General features: G+C 37.6%; 1 protein-coding gene across 1 annotated transcript in view; it reads right to left on the bottom strand.

Moving 5' to 3' along the window:
* The window catches only part of LOC144828053 (E3 ubiquitin-protein ligase RNF138-like), a 217,548-nt gene that overhangs the window by 171,613 nt on the left and 26,994 nt on the right, over window positions 1-18,941 (bottom strand). Inside the window, exon 3 of the mRNA XM_078686189.1 lies at window positions 485-600. Within this exon, the coding sequence (XP_078542315.1) occupies window positions 485-600 (116 nt within the window). The remainder of the gene's footprint in view (window positions 1-484; window positions 601-18,941) is intronic.

The following is an 18,941-nucleotide window of genomic DNA, read 5'->3' on the forward strand; positions in this document are numbered from 1 at the left end:
ACAAATAATTTGGTCCAGAGGAACATTATGGTGGACTTTATGTCAGGATATCATATACAGAAATATCGTCTGATATAAATACTGTGTCCTAACTAGCCTAAAGTGTGCACACTTTCTATTATTAACTCCAACGGGGTAATATATTTGTAAGTTATATTTAGGTCAAGCGCTATCCTGACAACAATATTCTGTTACCATTCTCGATAGGGGTGCACTTCACATCCATTTTCCTTTTCTGTCTCAGATGCATGGGCTCAGAGTAATTGTTTTGTGCCCTTGGTGAAACTAGTACACACGCTACTATTGACCATGGTGTGGACAACTATGAATAGATCAGATGAGTTTGGTTTGGCACTGCAGGAGCTAGAGGTAGGGTAGCCATGCTCTCCTCTGCTCTCTGCCCTGACCACTGAATGACTGGCATGCTCCTTAGAAGACAAATCTATAGACAGGAACATGAAACTGCATCGCCACAAAACTGTACCTGCATCCTGCAGAGTCTTGGGAGAATTCCAGTTTTGAATCCTCACTTCCTAAGCCATAGTCTTCCTGATATTTATGGCATGTTTTATAATGACGTCTCATCATAAAAAACTTCACCTAAAAGACAAAGTAAATAGGTAAGTCTAAAAATGCTCTCTAGATATCTAAATAGATGTAGTACTTTAAATATTTAACAAACACAGCTACCACAAGGCATCCTCTAACATTCTACCTGTGTACGTCAATTCCTTTAGCATGGAGAAAGAGAAGGATTTCCACTCAACAATTGTCAAAAGGCTGGGCCTGCATATAAAAACTCATACTACCCTTCCCCCCTCCGACTGGCTTCCCACCAACCCCCACATTCACCCCTTGACAGTGCAACTGTATTTTCACATACTGCCTACATGCACACCGCCATAAACCTCAACCACCCCAGTGCCAACTCACAGACAGAGTATTTCATTCAACATCTCGCTCACATGTCTAAATATTCTACCCTTGCCTCCAAACTGCAATATCCTCCCTGCATGTGTCCACTCCAACTAGGGTCCAACATGCACCATAATCCTGAACAAAAGTACCTCACAGAGTCACAACACTTAAGAGGCAGCCTTATCAGCAAACCTATGCACATAACAACTCAGTCAATGGATGGAGCTGTGAACAATCAATCCTTACAGGACTTGCACTTACGCATATACATGCAGCAAACACAACACTACTAATATAACACTATGCGCATGCTCAAGAACGTTTTCCTGTAGCTCCCACAAACATATTTATAAAACAACATCCTCCATGCCATGTGTGTGTTTTTTGCATCTTCTATTTTCCGGAGCCTTTCTCTGACTCTTATACAGTGCCATGGTTAAGAAGAACATTCATGGATGTCAGATTGCAGGGAGATGGCAGGACTGAAAAACAAGTAAGAAGAAATGGGAGGTCTCCTTTAGAATCCAATAGGGGACGAGGAGTAGTACAAGAAAAATAACCAAAGGTCCCTAGTTTACCAAAAAATTGGGAAAAGGTGCCTACTACAAGTAAATACCAAGGGAAGATATCACTGCCCTTTAAATGCCATAACCACACGTATAATAAATCACAATAGTAGAGGAAAAATATTAAAAAAAAAAATACTTAAGAATGATATGTAGAAAATTGTACAATTTATTCAAGCAGTTATACATTCATAAAAAACTTCTTAGTGCCATAAAAACAGTTAAAAATGTGCAAATACACATGAAGAATACATTAAAAAGTTGTAAACAAAGTTGTCGACGCAGCATTTCGGTGTTATGATGCGACCTTCATCAGGACAAGATTCTAGTTTCAAAGAGAAACATACAATTAGACAAAATTTACAATCTTATTCTTTTTTACATAGTACAACAATAGCTTCTAGTGGGAGTCGGTTTTAATACAATATCAGGTTTTTCTAGGGGCACATTTATCCTCTTTTTGTTTATTATGCATGTGGTATGGACTTCAGAGTACGGATAAAGAAAAAATGTATTGTTAACACAGGATTACTGATAATCTCCTAATTCTCTCAACATAAACTCTTTAGTAAGAGCTTATACCTTATTCTATGGGGTTAGTGATAAAGAGCACCTCCTTGGAAAATTGATAGTACCTTATAAGGGGAATTGATCAATCCTTAGTGTGTGATTGGAGGATTTTACGTTGATCTTTTCAGTCACCTTCTTATAGAATGGTGTAGTATCTCTGGATAGTTGGGAACTTCTAAATGGTTAAAAGTAAGGTATAGTATTACCATATAGACAGTTTTTTTTAAAACTGAAATTCTTAATTATGTCTTGACTTTTAAGCAGTATTTACCTTAAAATCTCGATGTGTTTTCTATTAATAATAAAAGTAATAAATTGAGGAAAGACATAGAAAAATACAATCCTGAACATGTCTATCCCTACCTCCAAAAAGACTATTATGAGCGCCATAGGGAAAATCCCCAATATCGGAGACCATGGCAACAAAATCAAGGTAAAAATTTCCAAAAAAAGAAGGTCAGATTCTTTGACACTTCATACACAAGCTCAGACTCAGAAACAGAAGTAACAGGAGAAGGACGTAACCATAATAAAAAAGATAAAGAGGCGGCTGTTGTTCCCCATAGAGACTCACTCTCTTTTTTAGAACAACGTCAGAATTTCGGACCAGCACGAGGGAGGACCAGAGGGAGAGGCAACTACACCCCTCGACCTCAATACAACCACAGGTATCAAACCAGAAGCCAGAAAACCTGGGATATGTAGAAAAGGCCCCGGTGATCAATTTATCTAATGTTACTCTTACTGAAACTGAAGTTAGTCTCTTAGAGAAAGGCCTAGGTTTTGCTATTGCATCCCCTATAGACAGATTTAATTTAGAAAGGGACCTCCAGGCTTTCTTCAGGAAAGTCAGGCTACTAACATTTTTTGAGGATAAAGAAAAGATACCATCTGCTAATAAATCGGGCTAAAAACCAAAATCCACCTGGACCCCCCATACAGGCCAGATAAACAAAGATATCGAGGCTTTTGAGAGAGTGGTCGAGAAGGGTATCTCTGATCTCTTGGACCAAAAAAACTGGACTAATTTTAATCTCAAATTAGAAGAAAAACAGGCTCTCCAAAGACTGCAAAATTGCCACACATTAACTATTAAGCCCGCAGACAAGGGCGGCAGTATCGTTATTATGTCCACAGAACAATATAACGATAAAATGAACTTATTATTAGCAAATGAGGATCACTACAAAAAGGTAAAGAGAGAGGATTGGTTGCAATTAAAGGACACCGTAAAAAGAATGCTAGACCTAGCCCAGGAAGATGAGGTTATTTGTAATGAAGAATATAGATTTCTTCTGAACACCAACCCTGTAGTACCCGCACTTTACGGGTTACCGAAAGTGCATAAGAATCTTAAGAACCCCCCCATGAGGCCTATAGTATCCAGCATAGGTTCCCTTACGGAACCTTTAAGTAAATATGCGGATATTTGTTTGCAACCACACGTTATAAATCAAAAGGCCTATATCAAGGACACAGGAGATATTATCCAAAAAGTGGAAGGACTTCCTTTTAACCATGAGACCCAAATTTTAGTTACCCTTGATATAGAGGCCCTATATACAAATATACCGCAGGACCGCACAATAGAGATGGTAGAAAATCTTTTTTCAAGTCAGGATAGAGATTTGAACGCACATGAAACTTTTATAATTGATTGTGTCACTTTAGTTTTAAAGAACAATATTTTTATGTTTGTAAATGATTCTTTTAAACAAATAAAAGGTACAAGTATGGGAGCTACTTGTGCTCCAAGTTTAGCTTGCTTATACGTAGCGAAATTCGAAGACACCCATATATTTAACCCTATTGCTCCTTTTTATGAAAATATTTCGAGCTGGTCTCGATATATTGATGATGTTTTTTTTATTTGGACCGGCCCCGTTGAATTATTAAACAAATTTATTTCATGGTTGAACTTGGGGGACATCAATTTAAAATTTACCTCAAGTTATGATAAAAACCAATGTGAATTTCTGGACATTTTAATCAGACATGAGGAGGGCAAATTGCAGGTTGAACTCTTTACCAAAAAGACAGATCGCAACACTATGTTGCACTACAAAAGTTTTCACCCACCCTGTCAGAAGGATAACATTCCTTTCGGACAATTTTTAAGACTTAAGCGTAACTGCACACAAATGAGGGATTTTGAGATACATGCGAACATCCTAACTGAAAAATTCATAACCAGAGGCTATCCAAAACGCATGATTAAACATGCTTACAAAAGAGCGAAGTACTTTAATAGAGACAATCTATTCCTAGGAAAACAAAACAAAGTCCAGGAAGATAAGCCGCTTATTTTTGTAACTAACTATAGCTCGGTTAGCAACAAAATCAAAAATAATGTGAATAGAAATTGGCATCTTATAAGTAACAAAAAGAAAGAAAAGATACCCAAGACAATGTTCGCATTCAGGCGGAACAAGACAATAAGATACAGTTTGGTCCATACGTATAGAGAGGTAAATCATGAAACCCAAACAAGTATTGATAAGGCACCATTAACAACTGGGACCTTTCCATGTAGCAATTGTTCCAATTGCTCAATGATAATAAAAGGAGAATGTATAGAACATAATAAGAACAGACACAGGATCAAGTCTTTTATTAACTGCAGGTCAAAAAATTTAATTTATTTGATCAAATGTCCGTGCAACATGGCGTATGTGGGCGAAACTTCTCATGAAATACGCCAAAGAATAAATGAACATAAGTCAGCAATAAGAACCATGAAAAAAGGTGCACCCCTAACTGAACACTGGCAAGAGGCCAACCATTCACTTAATGATCTAACTTGGTGTAGCTTGGAATTAACCCACATGAACGCCAGAGGAGGTAATATGGAACTTAAACGCAAGAAACGAGAACAATTCTTTATGTCATGTTTTAATACTGTAAGGAAAGGACTAAATACCAAAGAGGATTGGGAACGTATTCTTTAAACAAATAGTGGAACATAGATCTGGACAGAAAAGTAAGGACGGTATGAATAGACGCAGTGAAAGATACCAAGATTAGTAAATTATGTAAGCTCCCTTGATCTGGAACGACCGCCGTAGCCTGTTAATTAATTATGATACATATAAAATGCTCGCATTTATTAAATTGTATCAGTGAAGAAGGAATACGAGTATACACATAAACATGCCTACAAAATAAGAAAAATTTTTATCAGAAAAAGCAAGCGGTTTCCCTGCCGAGTATTAAAAGACCAGGAATTTTTCAAAGAAACTACACGTGTAGTCTCGATTACCGAGAGGCGCGCAGGAAATGACGCGTTAACTAAGGTCAAATCAGAAAAAACTACCCGAGTAGTTTTTTCTACCGAGGGTACGCGCAGGAAACGACACGACAATGAAGGCTAACTAAATACAACTAGCGTCAGGTGAGAACAATTTTGAGGGATATATAACGAAGCGGGTTTTGCGTTCCAAACCTATTCGACAACAGAGACACAAGAGGAGCAGGGAGGCCGGCGTACATACACAAGGTGAGAAGGGCCGCTGTATCATGGGGATCTCGGGTCTTTGCACCCTACCGACACCCTTAGAGGGCTTGGATACCGACAACGATAAATGTAAAAAAAATTCAACAAAATGCTACATCATCCACCTTTCTAGAAAGGTCCATGCATTGTATCGTAAAAATAGAGAAACCCGTGTTTATTCATTTATTGTCATTTATTGACATCATTTATTGACATCTTTACCGAAATCTTTGATTAGACGAACGGGTGGATAAAAATGCGGTCTCCTGTAAGGTTAACCGCGCCTTGAGACAGAGTAGCAAGTTTAAACGATTGACCAGGCTCCAATTTGGAGTTTGTATATTTTGAATCAAGACTATTGACTATATGGATAGTGGTGAAATAATGCAAACCTGTAAATGTGATAATATCGCATCACACATGGGACAGCACGTGTTGTGAGTTCAAACGAGCAGGTAACCTCAAACAATGGTTATTAGTATATTATATATAATCTTAGATTCAAAAATATAAGGTTAGGATCAAAGATATGACCGTAAACCATCCAAGTCTTTGAGTTAACTAGAGCGAGTGGCTGCCGAACAGACATGTAGAAATAACGTCATTAAATATGAGACTGTTTCAAGCCTCTTTTAAATTTTGAATTTGACAGAACAATTACTTTTTCTCTTTAGAGTTCGATAAATAATCAAATCAGTTCGGGAAAAAGCAAAGAAGGTTACGCCAATTAAACAAGGCGGTATATGAACAGCGAAAGTATCATAGCGTCCTAACAACCGCTGTTTATTTGGACTGACTCCCATATTAGTGGGTAAGTGGTATTTTTTGATTTCTTTAATTCCCACAACAGAAGTCCACTATCATACCCTATGGAACTACTATGTCTCCCCATTTTTCTGTCGCCCTAATTAGGGTATCCTGACTATCAGAAAAAACGGTGGCTCCCTTGTTTTTCCAAAAATTGTTTCCAATGTAAAAGGTAAATGTATAATGGGGGAGGGACAAAATTCAGGCAGTTTATTCAGCTATGGATCCGTCCATTGAATAACAATAGCATTGTTGTTTTTCTGCCAAAAAGGACCAATATGAATTAAAAATCAAATTACCGATTGAGAAGGTATTTGTAGTCATCAGCAATCAAAGCTGTAGTGACGCTTGGAATGATTAAAATAAAACACATCGAGATTTTAAGGTAAATACTGCTTAAAAATCAAGACATAATTAAGAATTTCAGTTTAAAAAAAACTGTCTATATGGTAATACTATACCTTACTTTTAACCATTTAGAAGTTCCCAACTATCCAGAGATACTACACCATTCTATAAGAAGGTGACTGAAAAGATCAACATAAAATCCTCCAATCACACACTAAGGATTGATAAATTCCCCTTATAAGGTACTATCAATTTTCCAAGGAGGTGCTCTTTATCACTAACCCCATAGAATAAGGTATAAGCTCTTACTAGAGAGTTTATGTTGAGAGAATTAGGAGATTATCAGTATTCCTGTGTTAACAATACATTTTTTCTTTATCCGTACTCTGAAGTCCATACCACATGCATAATAAACAAAAAGAGGATATAAATGTGCCCCTAGAAAAACCTGATATTGTATTAAAACCGACTCCCACTAGAAGCTATTGTTGTACTATGTAAAAAAGAATAAGATTGTAAATTTTGTCTAATTGTATGTTTCTCTTTGAAACTAGAATCTTGTCCTGATGAAGGTCGCATCATAACACTGAAATGCTGCGTCGACAACTTTGTTTACAACTTTTTAATGTATTCTTCATGTGTATTTGCACATTTTTACCTGTTTTTATGGCACTAAGAAGTTTTTTATGAATGTATAACTGCTTGAATAAATTGTACAATTTTCTACATATCATTCTTAAGTATTTTTTTATTATTATTTTTCCTCTACTATTGTGATTTATTATACGTGTGGTTATGGCATTTAAAGGGCAGTGATATCTTCCCTTGGTATTTACTTGTAGTAGGCACCTTTTCCCAATTTTTTGATAAACTAGGGACCTTTGGTTATTTTTCTAGGACTGAAAAACACCCAAACGTAAGAGTGCTGTACGTGTTACATGGTGTGGCATCTCACAATGTAGCAAATACTTCCACTGCAGCCAACATCTGTTAAAGGTTTAACATGCTGGTGATGTATGTGAAGTATGAAGACTAACCTTCTCTTCTGGCTGTCATCTGCTGTATGGTGATGGCTTTCCAATGTGTGTGTGTGTTATTATTATATGCTATTATTGAAAGATGGTACTTACCTGAAATGATTTAATAATGATTGCATTGCGTTTTGATCTTAAAATTCTGTGGTGTGGTGTTGACACCCCGAGAAAGGTAAAAGCCCAGGATTGTATAAATTGCATAGATAATATGGAGTTAGGCTCTTGGGGTTACAGTGACTTTAGGGTTCTGGTTGTGCTGGTACACAGACGAGTTTAAGTGCCTCAAGCTTACGAGATACCAGGTACATTTGGGAGGCTACATGAACTATGGGACATGTATTTAGTGTGTGTCCTGTTTTGGATATGAGACCCTTTAGATGGTGTCACTGTTACTTTTCCACTTGCAATTCTGTATATAGTTATAAATATGTCCATAGTATGTAGTAGTGTGTCTAATAAAATCATTTACCTTGTTCTAAGAAAAAGCACTAACTGGACAGTAATGTATTACTTTTTGTTTGATGTGTTTCTGCATTCTGAGTCTCTAACCCACAGACATCCCTGAATAAGTATCGGACTACTCTATCTCACTACCCTGAGAGTCAAGTGCTAAAAAGAGGATACATGGTGCCCAGTTAAGGGCTCCACGGTATGGGGATTCCTGGACAACAGTGGTGAAAGTCATTTTGATTGGTGCCCACAACACCCTGATTGCCCTGTGTTCTTCCAACCCAGATTCATCACAAGGTTACACAATGGGTAACCAATATTACCACTGAGATCTTTTGGTGACACCATAAACTATAATGGGCAAGTATTTTGTAAATGTTACTAGAACCCCGAGATGGCAATAGAGGACCAAGTTACTCATTATCTCATTTATATTTTTTACATTACATGTTTATTTTGTGGTACTTAGAAAACTAACAATGGACAGTAAGCGCAACTGGAATGTTGCCAGTAGATGTATGCAATTCTGTAAATGTTGCATACTACCTAATGTACCATATTTGCCCTAAAATGTGCCATATAATTTATATATTCTGCAGAAAATGTTTTTCTAACTCAAATGTATGAAAATAATTCTGCCAGTATACGTGCTGCATAATTTCTCTCGTTTCTATCTTAATTTAAATAATATTGTCACATACTCCTAGTGGCCCTGAACATTTGGTAAAGCTCAGTATAGTGGTTAGGTAGATGCCATTTTTATGTAACCTGTATTTCACAGGGAAATATAAAAATAGTTCATATATTTCACTGTTCACTCTATGCAAAATACATAATCAACTAAATACAATAAGACATTAGGCAAGAATCAAATGAAAAGAATCAAATGAAAAAAAAAATATATATATATATATATATATATATATCCACCATCTTTTCGGCGAAGAAGCTATTATGGCCTCTGACAGCGGCGGGCCGGGATGGGATCGCCACTCCCCCGTATTTCAACCGACAGTCGTTCACTTATCTCCCCCACAGAACGATATCCAGGCCACCAATTCAATTCAAAAGTGTCTTTATTCACACACGCACTCGACGCGTTTCGGGAAACAAGTTCCCTTGTTCACGAGTGTTAAAGCAGAGTGAAAACAAAGTTTAAATGCAAATCATGTGACTTGTGAGTTTCATAGACATTAAAGACAGACTGCCGTATCACGTAATATCTGGAGCTGTGAAACCCAAAACACTATTGCAGTAGGCAAAAACCAGGCATCATTAACATAAATCATGTTCCTTAAATTTCATGACACGATATTAAAGTTATTCACAATAAGATGGGTTAAAAAATATAATAATAAAATAATAATCGTATTGGCGCTATGTCCGACCAGCTGGCAAGATTCAAACCCCCGATCCCAGGACATTCAAGGTTGCAGTGCACCAATCTATTGCACCACTAGCCTCTTACTTGAAAATAACCTCCATAAGCTGTAGGCAGCAAAGCGTTTTCGCTGTGCAACAGACTCAAAGCATATCAGTTATCATGCCCAAGTGGGCGTGCACTTAAATTTGTGTAATTCCTTTCATTGTTCATTCAACCAAAAGGAGATTCAACCATGAGCCGCTTTAATTGCCTTCATGCAGGAATAATACTTGAGTCATCTCATCATACTGTGTCTATGTCATGGTTTTGTGAAAAATTAATTCCAAGCCTTTCTGCCTTTCATTGTCGTGTCTCACACTCTCCCAAATCATATCAACCGGCACCTGTAGTAATAGATTAAAAAATAGACGTAAGTGAGGTTCCACATTCAAACGTGAATAGTGCACATTCATTCATTTAAAAAACAGGGATCTTAGACTTCATATTCTGATTTTGCAAGGTAACAAATACATTCAATTTACATGTTCTGCATCATCCTAAATGTACACCCAGTGCCTCGTCACCATTATGGCCAAGGGGTTGCATGGTTTGGTACTTAATAATAAACCGGGATTCTAGGCGTCTTAATTCTTGTAGTCTGTTACCTCCTCTTTCTCTTACTGGAATCTGGTTCAGTACTGTAAATGATAACAGACTATTATTGCTCTGGTGGTGGGTGGCAAAATGTCTAGCGACTGGATATTGTTTATCCAAGTTCTTTATAGCTCTGAGATGTTGTAACACTCTCTCCTTGGCTGGTTTGATTGTGCTGCCCACATAAAATTTGTTACATGGGCATTTGAGCGCATAAACAGCAAATTCTGTATGACAAGAAAGATGCTTCAAGATTTTGTAGCGGGCACAGTGTTCAAACAGCTTAACTTCTTTGGTGTTGTGACTATATTTACAAGCCTTACATCGGCCACATACAAAGAATCCCTGAACTGGGTTATTTTTCTTTCTGTTGGCTACCAGTGTCTGACAGATTTTGTCTTTGAGTGACATCGGTCTTCTATAAGTCACTTGGGGAAACTCTCGAATACTTGTTTTAACGTCCTTGTCCGTTTGTAAGGTATTCCAAAATTTATTAATGGCACTTCTGACCCCTCTAGCTTGTGAGTTATAGTCTGTAATGAACCGGACTGTGTTCTGGCTCTCATCTCCTTTCTTTATCTCTGTGTGTATAGATTCTTTATTATACACTTTCTTCACAGCACCTGCGATGCATTTCTTGCTGTAGCCTCTGGCCTTAAATCTTTCACACATCTCTGTTTTTTCTTTCTCAAAATCCACCTGTTTTGTACAATTTCTTTTGGCTCTAAGGAGCTCTCCTAGGGGGATAGAATTGATCAAATTACGGGGGTGACAGCTGCGGGCATGCAATAAGCTGTTTCCTGCCGTTTCTTTTCTGAATAGGGCTGTTGTCAAGTGGTTGCCATCTATTTTGACCTTAAGATCTAAAAAGTCAATATTGGTTTTATCAACATGGCTTGTGAAGGTCAAATTAAGATCATTGACATTTAGGGTTTGTACAAACTCTCTAGCTTTATCTTCACTACCCTCCCAGATGATGAAAATGTCATCAATATACCGGAGCCACGTACGTACTCCGGTCTGGAATTGGGGTAGGTGTCTGACCACCTGCTCCTCCCAGCAGCCAAGGTATAATCCGGCAAAACTGGGGGCAAAGCAGGTGCCCATAGAAGTCCCGAGCAGTTGGTGATACACACTGCCATTGAAAAGGAAATAGTTCTGGGTGAGACAAATATGAATCATTTCAAGTAACATTTCCGTGTGGAACAGGTAGGGCATGGATCTGCTGCTCAAAATATGCCTACAAGCCTCTATTCCCTGGTCGTGTGGTATATTGGTGTACAGACTGTTCACATCAAGGGTCATGAGTAAACAGTCTGTGTTCAGTTCAATATCGGCAATTTTTTGCAGAAAATCTCCTGAATCCTTAAGATATGCTGGGAGATTTTGAACCAAGGGTTGTAGAAAATAATCTACACACCGGGAAGTTTTTTCCAGGCAACTATTTCTAGAGGACACAATCGGCCTGCCAGAGGGGTTTGTGGGGTTTTTGTGCAGTTTAGGCAACAGGTAAAGGGCTGGTAATTTTGGAAATTTGCATTTCAGGAAATTAAACTCATCAGCTTCAATGAGACCCTTATTCCTCCATTCCACCAGTTTCTCTTGATATTTACTATTTTCACAGTCATAGATTTTTCTAGTACTTTTTTCATATTTCTCAACATCATTCAGTTGTTTCAAACCTTCATCAATATACATTTCAGGTGATAAAATGACAATATGGCCCCCCTTGTCTGATTTTTTTATCACAATACTAGTATCACTACTGAGATTGTCAATTGCTAGTCTTTGCGCCACCGTGAGGTTACTCCTACCCCGTTCCCTTTTCTATGCCATATTCTTACATTCATTTATCACACCTTTTTCGAAAACATCTATGGCATCATTCGTTATCATTGGCAAAAAAAATGATTTAGGTTTGGACCCACTGTTACTATTGAGGTCCAACCTGATGTTTTCGTTAATCGTGTTAATGGTTGGATTTCCTATTGCTTCAGGATCCCCGCCCAGGTCATGTAACACTTGGAGAATTTCCACATCACCTATTTCAAGTGAGCTTGGACATGGTTTGCTACTACCCGTCTCTTGGCTCATTCTGGTGGCAAACCATTTCTTAAGTCTTAATTTTCTGGTAAATTGAAAAAGGTCTATTCTACTTTGAGTGCAGTTAAAAGTAGCAGAAGGACAAAAAGATAATCCATAAGACAGTACCTTAATTTCATCTTCATTAAGGATCCTATTGGAAAGGTTTACTACTGTTTTTTCATCCATCATTTTAGTTTCTTCTGGCCCCTTGTCCTTGTTCCCACAGGGCTTGATACGGCAGCTGCCATTGCGCTCCGCTTGTTTCCTCCTTTGCCTCCTCTTCCTCGTCCTCTGGTTCCTCCTGTATTCGTCTTGTTCTGTGCTTCCAGTCTTCCTTTCGCCATTAAGGAAAATTCTTTTAAAATGTGATCTTTTGGGCTCCAAAAACCTGCATTCATGTCGGCCGTCTGGTTCTCCAAATCTTCTGCATCATCATCTTATTTTTTTGCCAATGATAACGAATGATGCCATAGATGTTTTCGAAAAAGGTGTGATAAATGAATTTAAGAATATGGCAAAGAAAAGGGAACGGGGTATGAGTAACCTCATGGTGGCGCAAAGACTAGCAATTGACAATCTCAGTAGTGATACTAGTATTGTGATAAAAAAAATCAGACAAGGGGGGCAATATTGTCATTTTATCACGTGAAATGTATATTGAATAAGGTTTGAAACAACTGAATGATGTTGAGAAATATGAAAAAAGTACTAGAAAAATCTATGACTGTGAAAATAGTAAATATCAAGAGAAACTGGTGGAATCGAGGAATAATGGTCTCATTGAAGCTGATGAGTTTAATTTCCTGAAATGCAAATTTCCAAAATTACCAGCCCTTTACCAGTTGCCTAAACTGCACAAAACCCCCACAAACCCCCCTGGCAGGCCGATTGTGTTCTCTAGAAATAGTTGCCTGAAAAATACTTCCCGGTATGTAGATTATTTTCTACAACCCTTGGTTCAAAATCTCCCAGCATATCTTAAGGATTCAGGAGATTTTCTGCAAAAAATTGCCGATATTGAACTGAACGCAGACTGTTTACTCATGACCCTTGATGTGAACAGTCTGTACACCAATATACCACACGACCAGGGAATAGAGGCTTGTAGGCATTTTTTGAGCAGCAGATCCATGTCCTACCTGTTCCACACGGAAATGTTACTTGAAATGATTCATATTTGTCTCACCCAGAACTATTTCCTTTTCAATGGCAGTGTGTATTACCAACTGCTCGGGACTTCTATGGGCACCTGCATCACCCCCAGTTTTGCCGGATTATACCTTGGCTGGTGGGAGGAGCAGGTGGTCAGACACCTACCCCAATTCCAGACCGGAGTACGTACGTGGCTCCGGTATATTGATGACATTTTCATCATCTGGGAGGGTAGTGAAGATAAAGCTAGAGAGTTTGTACAAACCCTGAATGTCAATGATCTTAATTTGACCTTCACAAGCCATGTTGATAAAACCAATATTGACTTTTTAGATCTTAAGGTCAAAATAGATGGCAACCACTTGACAACAGCCCTATTCAGAAAAGAAACGGCAGGAAACAGCTTATTGCATGCCCGCAGCTGTCACCCCCGTAATTTGATCAATTCTATCCCCCTAGGAGAGCTCCTTAGAGCCAAAAGAAATTGTACAAAACAGGTGGATTTTGAGAAAGAAAAAACAGAGATGTGTGAAAGATTTAAGGCCAGAGGCTACAGCAAGAAATGCATCGCAGGTGCTGTGAAGAAAGTGTATAATAAAGAACATATACACACAGAGATAAAGAAAGGAGATGAGAGCCAGAACACAGTCCGGTTCATTACAGATTATAACTCACAAGCTAAAGGGGTCAGAAGTGCCATTAATAAATTTTGGAATACCTTACAAACGGACAAGGACATTAAAACAAGTATTCGAGAGTTTCCCCAAGTGACTTATAGAAGACCGATGTCACTCAAAGACAAAATCTGTCAGACACTGGCAGCCAACAGAAAGAAAAATAACCCAGTTCAGGGATTCTTTGTATGTGGCCGATGTAAGGCTTGTAAATATAGTCACAACACCAAAGAAGTTAAGCTGTTTGAACACTGTGCCCCCTACAAAATCTTGAAGCATCTTTCTTGTCATACAGAATTTGCTGTTTATGCGCTCAAATGCCCATGTAACAAATTTTATGTGGGCAGCACAATCAACCCAGCCAAGGAGAGAGTGTTACAACATCTCAGCGCTATAAAGAACTTGGATAAACAATATCCAGTTGCTAGACATTTTGCCACCCACCACCAGAGCAATAATAGTCTGTTATCATTTACAGTACTGGACCAGATTCCAGTAAGAGAAAGAGGAGGTAACAGACTACAAGAATTAAGACGCCTAGAATCCCGGTTTATTATTAAGTACCAAACCATGCAACCCCCTGGCCATAATGGTGACGAGGCACTGGGTGTACATTTAGGATGATGCAGAAAATGTAAATTGAATGTATTTGTTACCTTGCAAAATCAGAATATGAAGTCTAAGATCCCTGTTTTTTAAATGAATGAATGTGCACTATTCACGTTTGAATGTGGAACCTCACTTACGTCTATTTTTTAATCTATTACTACAGGTGCCGGTTGATATGATTTGGGAGAGTGTGAGACACGACAATGAAAGGCAGAAAGGCTTGGAATTAATTTTTCACTAAACCACGACATAGACACAGTATGTTGAGATGACTCAAGTATTATTCCTGCATGAAGGCAATTAAAGCGGCTCATGGTTGAATCTCCTTTTGGTTGAATGAACAATGAAAGGAATTACACATATTTAAGTGCACGCCCACTTGGGCATGATAACTGATATGCTTTGAGTCTGTTGCACAGCGAAAACGCTTTTCTGCCTACAGCTTATGGAGGTTATTTTCAAGTAAGAGGCTAGTGGCGCAATAGATTGGTGCACTGCAACCTTGAATGTCCTGGGATCGGGGGTTTGAATCTTGCCAGCTGGTCGGACATAGCGCCAATACGATTATTATTTTATTATTCTATTTTTTAACCCATCTTATTGTGAATAACTTTAATATCGTGTCATGAAATTTAAGGAACATGATTTATGTTAATGATGCCTGGTTTTTGCCTACTGCAATAGTGTTTTGGGTTTCACAGCTCCAGATATTACGTGATACGGCAGTCTGTCTTTAATGTCTATGAAACTCACAAGTCACATGATTTGCATTTAAACTTTGTTTTCACTCTGCTTTAACACTCGCGAACAAGGGAATTTGTTTCCCGAAACGCGTCGAGTGCGTGTGTGAATAAAGACACTTTTGAATTGAATTGGTGGCCTGGATATCGTTCTGTGGGGGAGATAAGTGAACGACTGTCGGTTGAAATATATATATATATATATATTTAGAACCAAAGTCTTCCGGAGCGCCGCAGCTTGCCACAGCTTCCCCCAGGAAAACAGATGCACGGACCAAAGATTTTGCGGTGATTCAGATATTTATTCGCTTGCCTGGCTTCATAACGTTTCGGCACACAGGTGCCTTGTTCACATGACAGCAAATAGTTGTGAGGGTGTGATTTTTAAAGTGCGTGTAGTGTTCTGATTGGGCTCTCTTGTATAGAGATCGAAAACAGACTAAATGTAATTATAAATTCATGTTAAATACATTTTGCATTTCATTGCAACAATATTGGTAAAATACCCGTTGAATCCTAATGAGAACATATATATATGTTTCATTAAACATCACGTCGGAATTTATATACATATATTTACATAACTTCAATTGCCATTTGATTGGGCCGAGCCATCAGTACACGGTTTCAATATATAAAAATACGAATAAGTGTAATTTTGTGATAAAAAAGTGCAATGTGCTTAAAATTCACCACAGCCAAATACAAAAGAACCACAATTCTAATATTACCGAGTGAGCCCAGTCAACATACCAGAATAATCGATAAACTCAAGTTAATATAAACTTGGTTCGATTTACCTTCAAAAAGAACATCCTTAACTAAACATCAATAAAATTGAGAAATGTTGACATGTATATTATACAGTCAAACACAAGCAAAATTAGAAAATTAGAAAATTGGAAATTTAGATAATTAAGTATATATGAATACAATCAAGGGCAAAAGAGCTTATCGTGGAGGTTTTCATCATTTTCCTGATTGGAATTTTACATAATTTACACTGACATTCAATTAATTCAGCATATATTGTTCTTCACTCGCATTGCATTGCATCATGGGGACTCCAGTTATTATGATGTCACGTAGAAATCATGCCATGATTACTCGAAACTCTCTTTCTTTTTCGATCAGTGTTTTTGATTTGAGTAACCGTATTTTATATGTTCTGTTGGAAAGACAGAGACACAATATCTATTAAATATATAACTATATAACTGTGTAGCTGGCACTATTATCTACATCCAAAAATTATATATATATAAATAAGCTACAGGAAGGAAGAAGAAAAAGAAAAGAAAGAGGGAAAAAAGGAGAGAAAGAAAGAAGAGAGGAAAAAGAAAAGGTAAGAAGGGAAGGGAAGGCAAAGAGAGGGAAAGAAAAAGTAAACCAAATAATATGGGAGAGGAATATTTGCAGGAAAGGAAAAGAACGAAGGTAGCATCACAAAGGTTTGGTAGAAAGATATGTAGTAAAGGGGAGCCAAAAGAGGTCGGATTTAATTTTATGAGAAATAGAAGAAGATGAAGCAATAGCAATCCTATGTTCATCACAAATGAAATTCCACCAAGTAACTATAGACAATTTAGAGTTATCTTTCCATAGGGATAAAATCACTTTAAAAGCAAGAGCAATAAAAAGATCCTACAATTTCTCAGAGGCAGGTACAATGTCTAAATCATGTGATATAGAGCCTAAAAAAATATGCAGAAAGGATAAAGGAGAAGTGAAACCAAACATTGAACTGCAAATATTCCAGACAGAATTCCAAAAGGAGAAGACAGAAGGGCAATCATAAATTTGGTGTTTGAGAGTGCCCGTTTCTTTCGAACAGGACCAACAAAGCGGGGAAGATGAGGGCGAAAATCTACAAATATGAACAGGAGTTATAACAGCTCTATGGTAGATAAAAAAAATAGAGACTGAGTAATACGGGCAGCAGGCGAAACTTTAAACAGTTTAGTCCATAACTTATCCCAAGTCAGAACAGAAAAGGAAACGGACAAATCAGTTTCCCAAGCAATCTCAAAATGTGATTTAGAACGAACCATAACATTTGATAACAGTAACGTATATATACATACGTACGTATATATACATATGAAGCTTAAGGTAACTGAGTAGAGAATATGGGGTATAAGGGAGTAGGGGAAGTAATATTAGGCAAGGTAAGAGGCAATGTAAGTGTAGATAAATGCGATTGTATGGCAGTAGTAATGATAATGTATTCATGTAAATAGGAGGCGGGCAGCTGATAGTTTGTAATTCAGTAAAAGGAATAATAGAATTATTGGAAAGAAATTGATGAACAAATAGAATATCCTTTTCCTTCCAATACTTGAAGTAAAAGGATTTACCTTTATATTTTAGACATTTATTATACCACACAATGGAGGAAATAAAACACTGAAAAGGGGTAAATTCCTTAGAAAATATAGTATGTAACAAAGTTTGAGAGTATTTGAGAATTGGGTACTTAGCCACAAAGGAGTAATTTGACATAAAAACAATATGAGGGAATGAAAAATCATTCAATAAGGAGCGCTCAAAAAGAACCCATCTGGGAATCAGGTTATGTGAAAAATCATACGCTAAGGAGAAAGATTGTTTAATTAAAAAAGCAGAGTGGTAATTTTTAAAGTTAGGGAAATAAACACCACCTTCTGTTTTGGGTCTTGTAAGTGTATTTAAAGCAATACGGGGATGTTTATTGTTCCACAGAAATTTTGTACAGACGGAATTTATACGGGTAAAAAAAAAATTGGGTATTTTAAAAGGTAACATAGAGACACTATACAATACATGGGGAGTAACCATCATCTTGATAGTATCAAGTCTACCCCAGCAAGAAAGATACAGGGGAGACCAAATTTGAAGGAGAGACTGAAGCTTTTTGGTAAGGGCAGCAAAAGTAAACTTAAGCGTATCAGATAGCGACGAAGAAAACCAAATACCAAGGTACTTGCTTTTCGAAGGGCACCATGTAAATTCCGTAGTGTTAAACATATATTGGTAACAAAAAGCATTGAGGGGTAAAACCTCAGTTTTAGATAAATTCAATTTATAACCTGATATAGAGGAGTATAAATGAACCTCTTCCAAAAAAGGAGGTAAGGATTCGGTTGGACTAGCCTTATAAATCAAAATATCATCAGCTTATGCAGATATTTTCATCTCAACAGAGGAGGATTTAAAAGCACCAATTTGAGGATTATTTCTTTTTTTTTTTTTTTTTGGAAGACCTTTATTTATAGAAAGTCGTACATACAGCCCAACAACGAGCCCGGGGGCTCACAAATGCAATACATATCAACACGACAACGCGCGAAGGATCAAGTACAGATGCATAGAGGTCTAATTTTCAAAGTTTCTTCTGAAGGATAGACAGGATCAGGATAACACAGAACAACGAATTGGTTCCGGCCCAACAGGATCAGGATAGACAAGTATAAAACATAATAAAGCGCCAGAATCGCTG

This window comes from Lissotriton helveticus, chromosome 4_1 (genome assembly GCF_964261635.1).
Source record: "Lissotriton helveticus chromosome 4_1, aLisHel1.1, whole genome shotgun sequence".
Classification (NCBI taxonomy): Eukaryota; Metazoa; Chordata; class Amphibia; order Caudata; family Salamandridae; genus Lissotriton; species Lissotriton helveticus.